A 14,818-nucleotide genomic window follows, 5' to 3' on the forward strand; every position below is an offset into this window, starting at 1 on the left:
TGATACTGTACATGTGTGTGTGTGGGATGTGAGAGTGTACATGTGAGTGTGTGTGTGATACTGTACATGTGTGTGTGGAATGTGAGAGTGTACATGTGAGTGTGTGTGATACTGTACATGTGTGTGTGGAATGTGAGAGTGTACATGTTTTGATTTGATTGATTGAGAAGTTTATTGACATCTTAAAGAATTGAATCCACATAATGCTTTAAAAAGGCAAACATTTTTGTACATAAATGTCGATTTATGAAAGTAAGGTCTACATTTTCTATTTGGCTTAATGGTTTACAATTATCAACCAAACTTTGGAGACTGATTAAGAGTACAAAAGCCCTTAAATGTATATCTTTGTTAAAATAAAGTGATTTAGTTAGCCCTTTTTTTTAATATGTTTTATTATTATTATTTATTAATATTGTAATAATCCCAGGACTGTAGGCTCATATCACTTCTTTGTTTGCCTTGTCTTTATTGTACAAGATGCAATTCAACCCCACAACAACTCCTATGTGTCTCTGTATGATGACGTATGCGCGTGACGTCAATGGTTGAAACGGAAGTATTCTGACACCATTGAATCCAATACAAAAAGCTCTGTTTTCATCGCAAAATTCCAAAGTATTCTGGACATCTGCATTGGTGAATCTTTTGCAATTTGTTTAATGAACAATGAAGACTGCAAAGAAGAAAGTTGTAGGTGGGATCGGTGTATTAGCGGCTGGCTGCAGCAACACAACCAGGAGGACTTTGAGATGGATAGCAGGCGCGCTAGCCGCCGACCTCACCTTGACTTCCTCCGTCTCCGGGCCGCCGACCGCATCTATGATCGGGTGAAGTCCTTCGTCGCGCCGTCGATCGCTGGAACGCAGGTGAGCACGGGTGTTGATGAGCAGATGAGGGCTGGCTGGCGTAGGTGGATAGCTAATGTCTTCAGCATAGCTCTGTGAGGTCCCGTTGCTAAGTTAGCTTCAATGGCGTCGTTAGCAACAGCATTGTTAAGCTTCGCCAGGCTGGAAAGCATTAACCGTGTATTTACATGTCCATGGTTTAATAGTATTGTTGATTTTCTGTCTATCCTTCCAGTCAGGGGTTTATGTATTTTGTCTCCATCTGCATTTAAGCCCGATGCTATCACGTTAGCTCTGTCGCTAAAGAGCTTCGCCGATGTATTGTCGTGGAGATAAAAGTCCCTGTGAATGTCCATTTCGCGTTCTTGACTCTCATTTTCAAGAGGATATAGTATCCGAGGTGGTTTAAAATACAAATCTGTGATCCACAATAGAAAAAGGAGAGAGTGTGGAATCCCATGAGCCAGCTTGTACCTAAGTTACGGTCAGAGCGAAAAAAGATACGTCCTGCACTGCACTCTAGTCCTTCACTCTCACGTTCCTCATCCACGAATCTTTCATCCTCGCTCAAATTAATGGGGTAATCATCGCTTTCTCGGTCCGAATTGCTCTCGCTGCTGGTGTAAACAATGGGGAAATGTGAGCAGCCTTTCAACCTGCGACGTCACGCTACTTCCGGTACAGGCAAGGCTTTTTTTTATCAGCGACCAAAAGTTGCAACTTTACCGTCGATGTTCTCTACTAAATACTTTCAGCAAAAATATGGCAATATCGCGAAATGATCAAGTATGACACATAGAATGGATCTGCTATCCCCGTTTAAATAAATAAAAAATCATTCCAGTAGGCCTTTAATACTCTGTCTGTATTTGCGTTTGTTTTTCTTTCCTTGATGTTGAAAGTGCCTTGACTTTTGTGTGAATTATAAATGTGTGTTTTTTGTTCAATAAAAAAATGTTTTTAAAAATTAAAAAAAATAATGAGGAGGGTGAAGTGGCGGGAGGCGAAGAAGAAGGACCCGGATGTGCAACGCGAAGACGCGAACACCCGAACTAACAAATCGCTTCGTCGTCGTATTATGTTCGATATGTGAATTAGAATCTTCATTTTATGCTCGGCGCTTTCTTATTGTTTGGTATAAATGTGTGAGACGAATGAAACAGTCAGCTAATAGCCGCGAGTAAGCCACTGCGAGCTAGTTTTAGATTGTTTTTAGCTAGCTAGCTTTAGCTTGTTTTAGCTAGTTAGCTTCGGAAGCTAACAACAACAACATGAGCGACGACGACAGCCCCACACCGACGCCGACGCCGACACCGAGCAGCAAAGACTCCGCGATCCTGCTGACTAAAGACGGCCAGCGCTACATCGTGGGCGACAGCCGCTCGGTCGACAGCCGAGACGTGATCACCCTGATCCCCATGGACGCGGACATGGACGACGCGGACGAGGAGAGCGACGTGCTGGACAGCTCGGACCCCCGGGACAGCGCCGCCAGCCCCGAGGAGATGATGGACGAGGACGGCCTGGAGGGCGACGGTCACGTCCCCAAGCAGTGCACCTACGACGGCTGCACGGAGACCACCACGCAGGTGGCCAAGCAGAGGAAGCCGTGGATGTGCAAGAAGCACCGCAACAAGATGTACAAAGACAAGTACAAGAAGAAGAAGAGCGACCAGGCCATGTCCAGCAGCAAACTAGACGTAAGCACACTTGACACTTTATGCAGGCTCCATTCATGTAGTTTATACTCTGGATGTGACTCCATTTATGTAGTTTATACACTGGATGTGACTCCATTTATGTAGTTTATACACTGTATGTGACTCCATTTATGTAGTTTATACACTGTATGTGGCTCCATTTATGTAGTTTATATGCAGACTGTATGTGGCTCCATTTATGTAGTTTATACACTGTATGTGGCTCCATTTATGTAGTTTATACTCTGTATGTGACTCCATTTATGTAGTTTATACACTGGATGTGACTCCATTTATGTAGTTTATATGCAGACTGTATGTGACTCCATTTATGTAGTTTATACACTGTATGTGGCTCCATTTATGTAGTTTATATGCAGACTGGATGTGACTCCATTTATGTAGTTTATATGCAGACTGGATGTGGCTCCATTTATGTAGTTGATACACTGGATGTGACTCCATTTATGTAGTTTATACTCTGTACGTGACTCCATTTATGTAGTTTATACACTGGATGTGACTCCATTTATGTAGTTTATATGCAGACTGTATGTGGCTCCATTTATGTAGTTTATACACTGTATGTGACTCCATTTATGTAGTTTATACACTGTATGTGGCTCCATTCATGTAGTTTATACACTGGATGTGACTCCATTTATGTAGTTTATACTCTGTACGTGACTCCATTTATGTAGTTTATACACTGGATGTGACTCCATTTATGTAGTTCATACTCTGTACGTGACTCCATTTATGTAGTTTATACACTGGATGTGACTCCATTTATGTAGTTTATACACTGTATGTGGCTCCATTTATGTAGTTTATACTCTGTATGTGACTCCATTTATGTAGTTTATACACTGTATGTGACTCCATTTATGTAGTTTATACACTGTATGTGGCTCCATTCATGTAGTTTATACTCTGTATGTGACTCCATTTATGTAGTTTATACTCTGTATGTGACTCCATTTATGTAGTTTATATGCAGACTGTATGTGGCTCCATTTATGTAGTTTTTACACTGTATGTGGCTCCATTTATGTAGTTTATAAACTTTATGTGGCTCCATTTATGTAGTTTATACTCACACTTTACACTGTATGTGGTTCTATTTATGTAGTTTATACACTGTATGCAGGCTCCATTTATGTAGTTTGTACTCACATTTTCCACTGTATGTGATTCCATTTATGTAGTTTATACTCACACTTACCACTGTATGCGGACTTCATTTTTGTAGTTTTTACGCACACTTTCCACTGTCTGTGGCTCCATTTTTGTAGTTTTTATGCACAATTTCCACTGTATGTGGCTCCATTTTTGTGTTTTTTACACACACTTTCCACTGTATGCAAGCTCCATTTTTGTAGTTTTTACACAGACTGTATGCGGGCTCAATTTTTATAATTTTTGCTCACACTTTAGACTGTATGCGGGCTCCATTTTTGTAGTTTTTACGCAGACTGTATGCGGGTTCCATTTTTGTAGTTTTTACACAGACTTTCCACTGTATGTGGGCTCTATTTTTGTAGTTTTTACGCAGACTGTATGCAGGCTCAATTTTTATAATTTTTACTCACAATTTCCACTGTATGTGGCTCCATTTTTGTAGTTTTTACGCACACTTTCCACTGTATGCAAGCTCCATTTTTGTAGTTTTTTCCACAGACTTTCCACTGTATGCGGGCTCCATTTTTGTAGTTTTTACGCAGACTGTATGCAGGCTCAATTTTTATAATTTTTACTCACACTTTAGACTGTTTGCGGGCTCCATTTTTGTAGTTTTTACGCAGACTGTATGCTGGTTCCATTTTTGTAGTTTTTACACAGACTTTCCACTGTATGTGGGCTCCATTTTTGTAGTTTTTACGCAGACTGTATGCAGGCTCAATTTTTATAATTTTTACTCACAATTTCCACTGTATGTGGCTCCATTTTTGTAGTTTTTACGCACACTTTCCACTGTATGCGGGGTCCATTTAGAGGGATTTCACCTTTTAAAACCAGTTCAATATTTTTTTTCCAATGAACTAAAACATGCTATCTCAGTAGAAAGTTCCAGAGAAGGCTCAGGAGCCAACGCCAAACTGATATGCTCACATGGCCAGATAGCATCAAGTAACAAAAATATGAGCACAATGAGTTTAAAAGTTAGCATGCTAACAGTACTATGCTAACATGTTAACAACTACATGTTACGCTACAGTTAGCATTATACCAAAATATGACACTGAGGTGTATACCTGCTAAATTTGTTTTGAAAAAGCTAGCATGCTAAAATGCGTCAAGAACTAAAATATATTATTGTGTTGTGTACCTGGGGGAAAAAAAATAAATTCTAGCGTTAGCAAGCATCAAGTACCAAAATATGACGAAGGTTAGCATGTCAACAGGTATCATTGGTCAAGTGACAAAATATTTGCTGCTGAGGTGTATACTTGTAAAAAGCTGCCATGCTAATATTAGAATGCTAGCAGTTGTGCCGTGGGCCAATAAAAAATAATTATTTAGGGGCTGCATATGTCATATGTCCCCAGGGCCGCACTTTGGACACCCCTGCGATACATGTACTAATCTGGACATGGATCGATTCAAATATCAACATTACCCAACCAAACCACAGTATCCCTGTGAAATAGATATTTGTTAGTTCTTTAAAACAAGTCTGGGAGCATACAACGTGTGTGATATCATGTGCGATACAAGCAGTCCTACACAATTTTTACTTTTGTCATATAATGTGAGATACAAGCAGTCCTGTAGCCTCTTTGCTCGTGTGTGATATCATGTGCGATACAAGCAGTCCTGCAGTGTGTTTACTCGTTTGTGATATCATGTGCGATGCAAGCAGTCCTGCAAGCGTGTTTACTCGTGTGTGTGACATCATGTGCGATGCAAGCGGCCCCGCAGAGTGTTTACTCGTGTGTGATATCATGTGCAGTTCAAGCAATCCTGCAGCGTGTTAATTGTGTGTGATATCATGTGCAATACAAGAAGTCCTGCAGCGTGTTTACTTGTGTGTGATATCTTGTGCGATACAAGCAGTCCTGCAGCGTGTTTACTTGTATGTGATATCATGTGCGATACAAGCAGTCCTGCAGCGTGTTTACTTGTGTGTGTGGTATCATGTACGATACAAGCAGTCTTGCCGCGTGTTTACTTGTGTGTGATATCATGTGCGATACAATCAGTCCTGCAGCGTGTTTACTGGTGTATGATATCATGTGCGATACAAGCAATCCTGCAGCGTGTTTACTTGTGTGTGTGTGTGGTATCATGTGCGATACAAGCGGTCTTGCCACGTGTTTTCTTGTGTGTGATATCATGTGCGATACAAGCAGTCCTGCAGCGTGTTTACTCGTGTGTGATATCATGTGCAATACAAGGAGTCCTGCAGCGTGTTTACTTGTGTGTGATATCGTGCGCGATACAAGCAGTCCTGCAGCGTGTTTACTTGTGTGTGATATCATGTGCGATGCAAGCAGTCCTGCAGCGAGTTTACTTGTGTGTGTGGTATCATGTACGATACAAGCAGTCTTGCCGCGTGTTTACTTGTGTGTGATATCATGTGCGATACAAGCAGTCCTGCAGCGCGTTTACTCGTGTGTGATATCATGTGCGATACAAAGAGTCCTGCAGCGTGTTTACTTGTGTGTGATATTGTGTGCGATACAAGCAGTCCTGCAGCGTGTTTACTTGTGTGTGTGGTATCATGTGCGATACAAGCAGTCCTGCAGCGCGTTTACTCGTGTGTGATATCATGTGCGATACAAGGAGTCCTGCAGCGTGTTTACTTGTGTGTGATATCGTGTGCGATACAAGCAGTCCTGCAGCATGTTTACTTGTGTGTGTGGTATCATGTACGATACAAGCAGTCTTGCCGCGTGTTTACTTGTGTGTGATATAATGTGCGATACAAGCAGTCCTGCAGCGTGTTTACTCGTGTGTGATATCATGTGCGATACAAGGAGTCCTGCAGCGTGTTTACTTGTGTGTGATATCGTGTGCGATACAAGCAGTCCTGCAGCGTGTTTACTTGTATGTGATATCATGTGCGATACAAGCAGTCCTGTAGCGTGTTTACTTGTGTGTGTGGTATCATGTACGATACAAGGAGTCTTGCCGCGTGTTTACCTGTGTGTGATATCATGTGCGATACAAGCAGTCCTGCAGCGTGTTTACTTGTGTGTGTGGTATCATGTACGATACAAGCAGTCTTGCCGCGTGTTTACTTGTGTGTGATATCATGTACGATACAAGCAGTCTTTCCGCGTGTTTACTTGTGTGTGATATCGTGTGCGATACAAGCAGTCCAGCAGTGTGTTTACTCGTGTGCAAAGGTGGACAGCCAGTTAACATCTAAAGGTCATCCAATAAGTACACATTTTTTTCTATTTTACTAAGGTAAACATGCGAGGCTACTAGAAGCTAGCAGCTACACCACAACTAAGCACACAAGCTAGCCATGCACAGTAATAACTGAACAATAAAACAGCACATGTGTCAATATTAACAAGTATCAAATAATTATAGTTGCATATTACTTACACATACAAAGTCTCCGAGGCAGAAGCGTATTAGAAAATACCCAGTAACAAACGTGTCCGTAGATCTCAACTTCATGAAACATTGTGGCCACTGGGTGTCGCCAAAAAACCGTTACAAGTCCACTTCAAATTAAAGACCGTATCAGTCCATTCCAGGCGGATATGTTCGTGTTGTTCATTGTTGATCAAACATTTTCCAACGTTCTACACTACAAAATAATACAATTATGTATCCTTCCTGCTGATATCGTATTGGCCATACTCAAGGCTCTCGTATCGGAAACACCAAATTGATATCATGTTGTGTACAGTCATCTGGGATAGGCTCGTGTTGTTCACTAACCTCAACTAAATTGTTTTTAATTGAGTTTTATTTAAGAAGTTGTCTTTGAGTGTGTTGTAAGACGACTTTGTGTTTGTTGCAATCAGGACAATCCAGAGGAAAGACCCGTGTCGGTCAACAAGCAGCGTCTGGGGGCCGTGGGGGACCGGCCGGCCAGACCCTCCCTCATCGAGCAGGTCCTCAACCAGAAAAGACTGGTAAGTTATTGGCTTCTGAAGACGTTTAGGTGGGGATATTTGGATAGGAATCATCTGATGCCGAGTAAAGAAGGTGCCATGGAGCCCAAAGGCAGATGACATTGTCAACAAAACAATTCTCATAAAAAGCCTATTTTCAGATTAGGGAGACAGCGCCCTCTGCTGGATTCATAGCTGCAGCACCTTTACACCCGTCATTCAACATGCATATGCGAAAAATGGGCTTGATTCTGGAAGAAGTTTTTAAGAACATGTCAAAGTTGTTAGTGTTCACAAGACGTGATTCGTATTTATTGGGATTTACGAGAATCCATTTTGGTAGTTTTCACCTTCAAAGCCCGTACAATAAAGACGTGTTTTCAAAGCACTGGAAAATGCCATTTCGGGAGAAATTTTGTCGTGAAAGCTGATGTAGCTCGGTTGGTGGAGCGGCCGTGCCAGCAACTCGAGGGTTCCAGGTTCGATCCCCGCCTCCGCCATCCTCGCCACTGCCGTTGTGTCCTTGGGCAAGGCACTTTACCCACCCGCTCCCAGTGCCCACCCACACTGCTTTAAATGTCACTTAGATATTGGACAAAAGAGCTTTGAGTCACTAGAGAAAAGCGCTATATAAATGCAATTCACAATTCACACACTCAAGGCTGAACTGAAATGCAAACAGTGTGCATGCTGGCCAGATAGCGTCAAGTAACAAACAAAAAGAGCAAAATGAGTTTAAAAAAAGCTAGCATGCTACAGTACCATGCTAAGAATAGCATGCTTACAGTTCGCATTAGTGAAATACCACAATATGACACTGTGCTGTTAGCTAAAAAAGCTAGCATAGCACGCCAAAGTGCTAACTGTAACGTGCGTCAAGTACCAAAATAGATGATTTCTCTTGAGGTGTTTACCCGAAAAATGTGTTTAAAACATACATATACACATACTGTACATATACACTCACTGTACAAACATACATATACACATACTGTACATATACACTCACTGTACAAACATACATATACACATACATGTACATATACATTCACTGTACAAACATACACATACATATACACTCACTGTACAAACATAAATATACACATACATGTACATATACATTCACTGTACAAACATACATATACACATACATGTACATATACACTCACTGTACAAACATACATAAACACATACTGTACATATACATTCACTGTACAAACATACATATACACATTCTGTACATATACATTCACTGTACAAACATACATATACACATACTGTACATATACATTCACTGTACAAACATACATATACACATACTGTACATATACACTCACTGTACAAACATACATAAACACATACTGTACATATACATTCACTGTACAAACATACATATACACATACTGTACATATACACTCACTGTACAAACATACATAAACACATACTGTACATATACATTCACTGTACAAACATACATATACACATACTGTACATATACATTCACTGTACAAACATACATATACACATACATGTACATGTACATTCACTGTACAAACATACATATACACATACTGTACATATGCATACATACACTCATGCACATAATCACGTTTCATCAAACATATATTAGCGTTGTTGCCCTAGGGCAGGGGTGTCCAAAGTGCGGCCCGCAGGTCATTTTTTAACGGCCCCACGGCACATTTTAAAAATACGATTGAAAAAAATAAAAAACATTAAAAGTGGTATTTAAAGAGCAAACAGGTGCAATGTAACAAGAAAATGTTGCAATGTTTACTCTAATCACACAAAGCTGCCATGTAGGTTGTTTCTTTAAAAAAATAATAATGAATCAAAATCAATGTCATTATGAATTATTGACCTATTCAAGGCTCCAATTACATCACATTAAATATTTTGAGATATTTTTGGGGGAAAATGTTGCATATTTGGTGTTTGCCATGTAAAAAAAACGAGCTGTTTTTTTTTAAAGAAGGGCCTAAAACGAACAAACAAAAACATAAACAACAATACAACTTATAATTGACAGATAGATCTGACGTTGATCTCGAGATTATTGTGTTAAAAGTAAACAGTAAAAAAAATAAATTATAATTTATTTATATAACACTTTAATGAGTAGGACCCTTTTGGATCCCCTACAATTTTAGTGTGATTAGTTTTTAAGTGTCATTGCTCAAAAAATAATAATGAATCAATGGTGTTATGAGTTATTGACCTTTTTAAGGCTCCAATTATTATATCATCTCCAATATTCCACTTAAAAATTGTATTGTGTGAAAATATTGCATATTTTGTATTTTTTCCATAAAAAAACAGGGTTTTCTTTGACAACAACCGCATACAACTTAAATCTTTAAAACCGTTATATTGACAGATAGACCTAATGTTGATCCAGAGATTTAAAACTTGAATAATAGTAAAAATAATAATACTGAATAATGACACATTTTTAATATTTTTTTGACCAAAACCCTTTGGGGTTTTAGGCTTGAGTGGAGGCCTAAATGTATATTTTTTATACATATATTGTATTGGTTTTTAAAATAAAAAATATCAAAATGGCCCCCGCTTGCTTTGATTTTTCAGAATGCGGCCCTCAGTTGAAAAAGTTTGGACACCCCTGCCCTGGGGTAAACTGGGTAACACATGGCACACTGACAAAGCTTAACCTATTGTTACTATAACAATCTACAAGGTTAATATAGGTTGCTTCTCTTTCTTCCCCTCCATTTTTCTGCATTCTTTCGTATCTCTAGTTATCATGACGTATATGTATTGTTGCATTTGAACAACTGTATAGTTGATAACAGAGGTAAATTATTGGTATTGTTCATTATCAATAGTGATCTTTCTATTAGTATTTGTATTGATCCATTTGTAGTGTAATAATGCTCATTGTCATTTCTGTATTATTATTTATTTCGCTAACTGCTTCTTTGCTATCACTTTTACCATCATATTTGTACATATCCTATTTGCTGATGTTGCTCTATTGTTGTTATTGTTGTGTTTGCTGTTGTTGTTTTTGTCTTATCAGGCATGTGATTTTTCCGTCTAAAGTCGGAATTCCGTCTTTTTTAATCTCGGGGAAAAAAAAAAAAAAATCTTTAATTTTTCTGTTTTTTTTCCCGACCCTAAATCAAGATTCGAGACGTGGTTTATATTACGCCGTAGTTGATTGGTCGATATGTTCCTTGTGACCAATCAGGACATCTGTTATGAATGATGACGTTAACAACGTCATCATACCGCCATTTTCCATATGTAAACGATGTCGGTTCTCGAGAGAAAGGACGCTTTACGAGTAAAAGAAATTGATAAACATGTCAAAAATAAGTTTGGATGGGACTGGATGGAAAGGGAAATCACTGATACTGTTGGGAAGAAGGAAGTTACGACTTTGTTCGGTGATTTTATTCGGAAAAATCGATCGTCCCGGAAAGGTTTTGTGCACGTGGTGTCATGATAATATTGACTATGGATCACAAGGTTTCAAAACGGCAAAAACATATGAAACAACTTGAAGCAAGGAAAACAAACTTTTCACTAGCTGGTACTTTTGGATGTCAACCAAAAGTGACATGGAGAGGAAAGATCCACCCACAACCCACTTCAGTTGCAGACAGGGTTGTTAATAATGAGGTAAGCTAAAAAATATTTGCTTGCGAAATACGCACGTTTGTTTTAAATATTAACCAATTATTGCTTTGCGGAATATAAGTGGGTTTTTCTAAAAATAAAAAGCCACGTGAAAATATATTATGAAATGACAGAAATTCAAAGAGTCGCATTATTGAATCCAGTTAATAATTTATTTGAAATAAATGTGCATATAATACTATTTTGTAATATTAAGTTCTTATGTAGTCTGTTGAAAGTATTGTCAGTGGTGTAACAATCTTGAAGGTAAATACTTTCACACTTGTTTCATGCAATATGTCAGTGTCCTCACATTATTATTATTTCCTATTTTCAAATATGAGTAAACAATACTAAACATGTTTAGTTATTTTCATAAATGTATATCCTATTTTGGCGAAAAGAATGACATGTTTACATTTGGTTATTTTGTTATATTTATCCAAAAATCCAAAAAAGAAGCTACAAAAGGAAAATGCAGGCTGCTCAGAAATGTGCAAGGAAGGCTCATGTTAGGGCTCTCCGAGAAAGCTAACGTGTGAAGTGAACCGAAGCAATGTGGTAATACTGTAGATCAGAGGTCACCAACGCGGTGCCCGTAAGGACCAGATGAGTAGCCCGCTGGTCTGTTCTAAAAATAGCTCAAATAGCAGCACTTACCAGGGAGCTGCCTCTATTTTTTAAATTTTATTTATTTACTAGCAAGCTGGTCTCGCTTTGCCCGACATTTTTAATTCTAAGAGAGACAAAACTCAAATAGAAGTTGAAAATCCAAGAAAATATTTTAAAGACTTGGTCTTCACTTGTTTAAATAAATTCATTATTTTTTTTACTTTGCTTCTTATAACTTTCAGAAAGACAATTTTAGAGAAAAAATACAATCTTAAAAAGGATTTTAGGATTTTTAAACACATATACCTTTTTACCTTTTAAATTCATTCCTCTTCTTTCCTGACAATTTAAATCAATGTTCAAGTAAAAAAAAAAATTTTATTGTAAAGAATAATAAATACATTTTAATTGAATTCTTCATTTTAGCTTCTGTTTTTTTCGACGAAGAATATTTGTGAAATATTTCTTCAAACTTATTATGATTAAAATTCAAAAAAATTATCCTGGCAAATCTAAAAAATCTGTAGAATCAAATTTAAATCTTATTTCAAAGTCTTTTGAATTTCTTTCAAAATTTTTGTTCTGGAAAACCTAGAATAAATAATGATTTGTCTGTTAGAAATATAGCTTGGTCCAATTTCTTATATATTCTAACAAAGTGTAGATTGAATTTTAACCTATTTAAAACATGTCATCAAAATTCTAAAATTAATCTTAATCAGTAAAAATTACTAATGATGTTCCATAAAAAGATTCGAATTAGCTAGATTTTCTCGTCTTTTTTTCGGTTGAATTTTGAATTTTAAAGAGTCGAAATTGAAAATAAATTATGTTTCAAAATTTAATTGTAATTTTTTTGGTGTTTTCTCCTCTTTTAAACCGTTAAATTAAGTGTAAATATCATTAATTATTAATAATAACATAGAGTTAAAGGTAAATTGAGCAAATTGGCTATTTCTGGCAATTTATTTAAGTGTGTATCAAACTGGTAGCCCTTCGCATTAATCAGTACCCAAGAAGTAGCTCTTGGTTTCAAAAAGGTTGGTGACCCCTGCTGTAGATAATATCACTGATCAATGTGACACCTGTGGATGTGAAATGAACACTTAATGTAAATATTACTGACTAAATACTGTTGGGACTGAACCATATACAGTGATTCATTATTATAATTGGGTTATGTATGTTATATTAATGTTTTCATGTCTTTAAACACTAAAATATTTTCTTCAAATGGTGCTGTCTTTGTTCATTTTAGCATGTTAAATTGGTGAAAAACTTCTTTTTCATTGTGGTCAAATCACATGCCTGCTTATCCCCACAATTTCCCCCTCTGTCTTCCTTTTTCTTCTTCTTTCTATCCCCTCCTGCTCCGGCCCCGGCTGAACCAAATGATAATATAAATACATTTAATAAAGTCAAATACAAATGCGGCAACAAGAGAAAGTATCCTACACTTCTTTTTTTGTAAAGTAAATGTGAACAGCCGATACGGGCATCTACATCTGCTATATGATTTGCCTGAGAAGCTGGACAGGACAAAAAAAATCAATAAATAAAATGCTAGGATGCTGACCACAATACGACTGAGCTGTATATGCAGGCTGCAGGTCGTTAAAAAATTAGCTGGACATACCTGATTTATTGTATTGCTACTATTCTTCAATATTGCTACTGTACATTCACACAGTTTCTACTGAAATGGTACTTTCTAGCGTTGACTTTATTGTGTGAAACGTGACGCAAACCTGCGCTGGTTGTGTCCCGTCAGTCCCTGCTGAGGAGTCCCGAGGTGATCGGCTTCCTGCAGCGCCAGCAGCAGCTCCTGGCCGCACAGAACCGCACCATGGCACAGCAGCAGAACTTTCCGGGCTGCTGACAGGTCGCCCGCGTGGACGCGTAAGCTTCTGACACTTAATATTTATCTGTATTTATTGACAAAGATTTGACATGTACGCAGTGGTCATCAGTAACCTTTTTCAAAGCTAAATGTTTGATTTGCACTACCAGAAAGGAAATGTTACACAACTCTTATTGTGTGAGTGAAATGAAATGATTGTGAAGCCATTTGAGGAAACTTTAATAGAGAATAAACAACACATCATCCAAACGTTGGTCAGTAAGTTTAAATAGAATAATAACATTATCACACACAAAGTGCCATGACCACCAGCTAAATGAGATTCAGTCTCACAAGTAAACAAGAGGTTTTGGAACGTGGTAAGAGGCCGTGCTAGGACACGGAGGAAATGGGGTTGTGCGGCGAGCCCATCTGGGTCAGGACCTTGTCCAGCCACTGCAGGGGCCCGTGCAGGTGCACCTCGATCCAGCAGGGGGTGCTGGTCACGTCCTGCCGGTGGTACTCTGCCCCCCAACCCTGCAGACACCAGGTTGTTCTTGCATAAACACTTCTATTTGCCAACAATATGTTCAGTATCCTGTGGCAAACACCAAAATATATACAAAATGAAGTTGGTAATCTGACCATAGAAAGAACAATGCATGATAATAATTATTACTAATCTTTTCCCCAACTCATTAACATTTAATATATGCGAATCTCTCAAAATAAAACGGATATAAAATGAATAAAAGTGACTTAATCGGATCAAATCGAGCCATTTTCTACCGCTTGTACCCTTTGGGGTCACAGGGGGTGAGCCTATCTCAGCTGCATTCGGGCGGAAGGCGGGGTACAGCCTGGACAAGTGGCCACCTCATCACAGGGCCAACACAGATAGACGGACAACATTCACACACTAGGGACCATTTAGTGTTGCCAATCAACCTATCCCAAGGTGCATGTTTTTGGAGGTGGGAGGGGCCTATCCCCAGGTGCATGTCTTTGGAGGTGGGAGGGGCCTATCCCCAGGTGCATGTCTTTGGAGGTGGGAGGAAGCTGGAGTACCTGGAGGGAAC

General features: G+C 38.6%; 2 protein-coding genes across 5 annotated transcripts in view; one reads left to right on the top strand and one right to left on the bottom strand.

The window, feature by feature from the left end:
* The first annotated feature begins 1,856 nt into the window (after window positions 1–1,856).
* The window catches only part of LOC133650139 (regulatory factor X-associated protein-like), a 14,430-nt gene continuing 1,468 nt past the window's right edge, over window positions 1,857–14,818 (top strand). The window contains exons 1-3 of the mRNA XM_062047036.1: window positions 1,857–2,548; window positions 7,537–7,647; window positions 13,671–14,818. The exon at window positions 13,671–14,818 is cut by the window's right edge and continues 1,468 nt beyond it. Of these exons, the coding sequence (XP_061903020.1) occupies window positions 2,120–2,548; window positions 7,537–7,647; window positions 13,671–13,778 (648 nt within the window). The 5' untranslated portion in view covers window positions 1,857–2,119 and the 3' untranslated portion in view covers window positions 13,779–14,818. The remainder of the gene's footprint in view (window positions 2,549–7,536; window positions 7,648–13,670) is intronic.
* LOC133650137 (mothers against decapentaplegic homolog 9-like) overlaps window positions 13,963–14,818 on the bottom strand; it is an 11,925-nt gene continuing 11,069 nt past the window's right edge. For all 4 annotated transcript variants that reach the window (XM_062047032.1, XM_062047031.1, XM_062047034.1 and 1 more), the window contains exon 8: window positions 13,963–14,276. In XM_062047032.1, coding sequence (XP_061903016.1) covers window positions 14,133–14,276 — 144 coding nt within the window. In that variant the 3' untranslated portion in view covers window positions 13,963–14,132. The remainder of the gene's footprint in view (window positions 14,277–14,818) is intronic.

The sequence above is a fragment of the Entelurus aequoreus genome, linkage group LG05, assembly GCF_033978785.1.
Source record: "Entelurus aequoreus isolate RoL-2023_Sb linkage group LG05, RoL_Eaeq_v1.1, whole genome shotgun sequence".
Taxonomy (NCBI): domain Eukaryota; kingdom Metazoa; phylum Chordata; class Actinopteri; order Syngnathiformes; family Syngnathidae; genus Entelurus; species Entelurus aequoreus.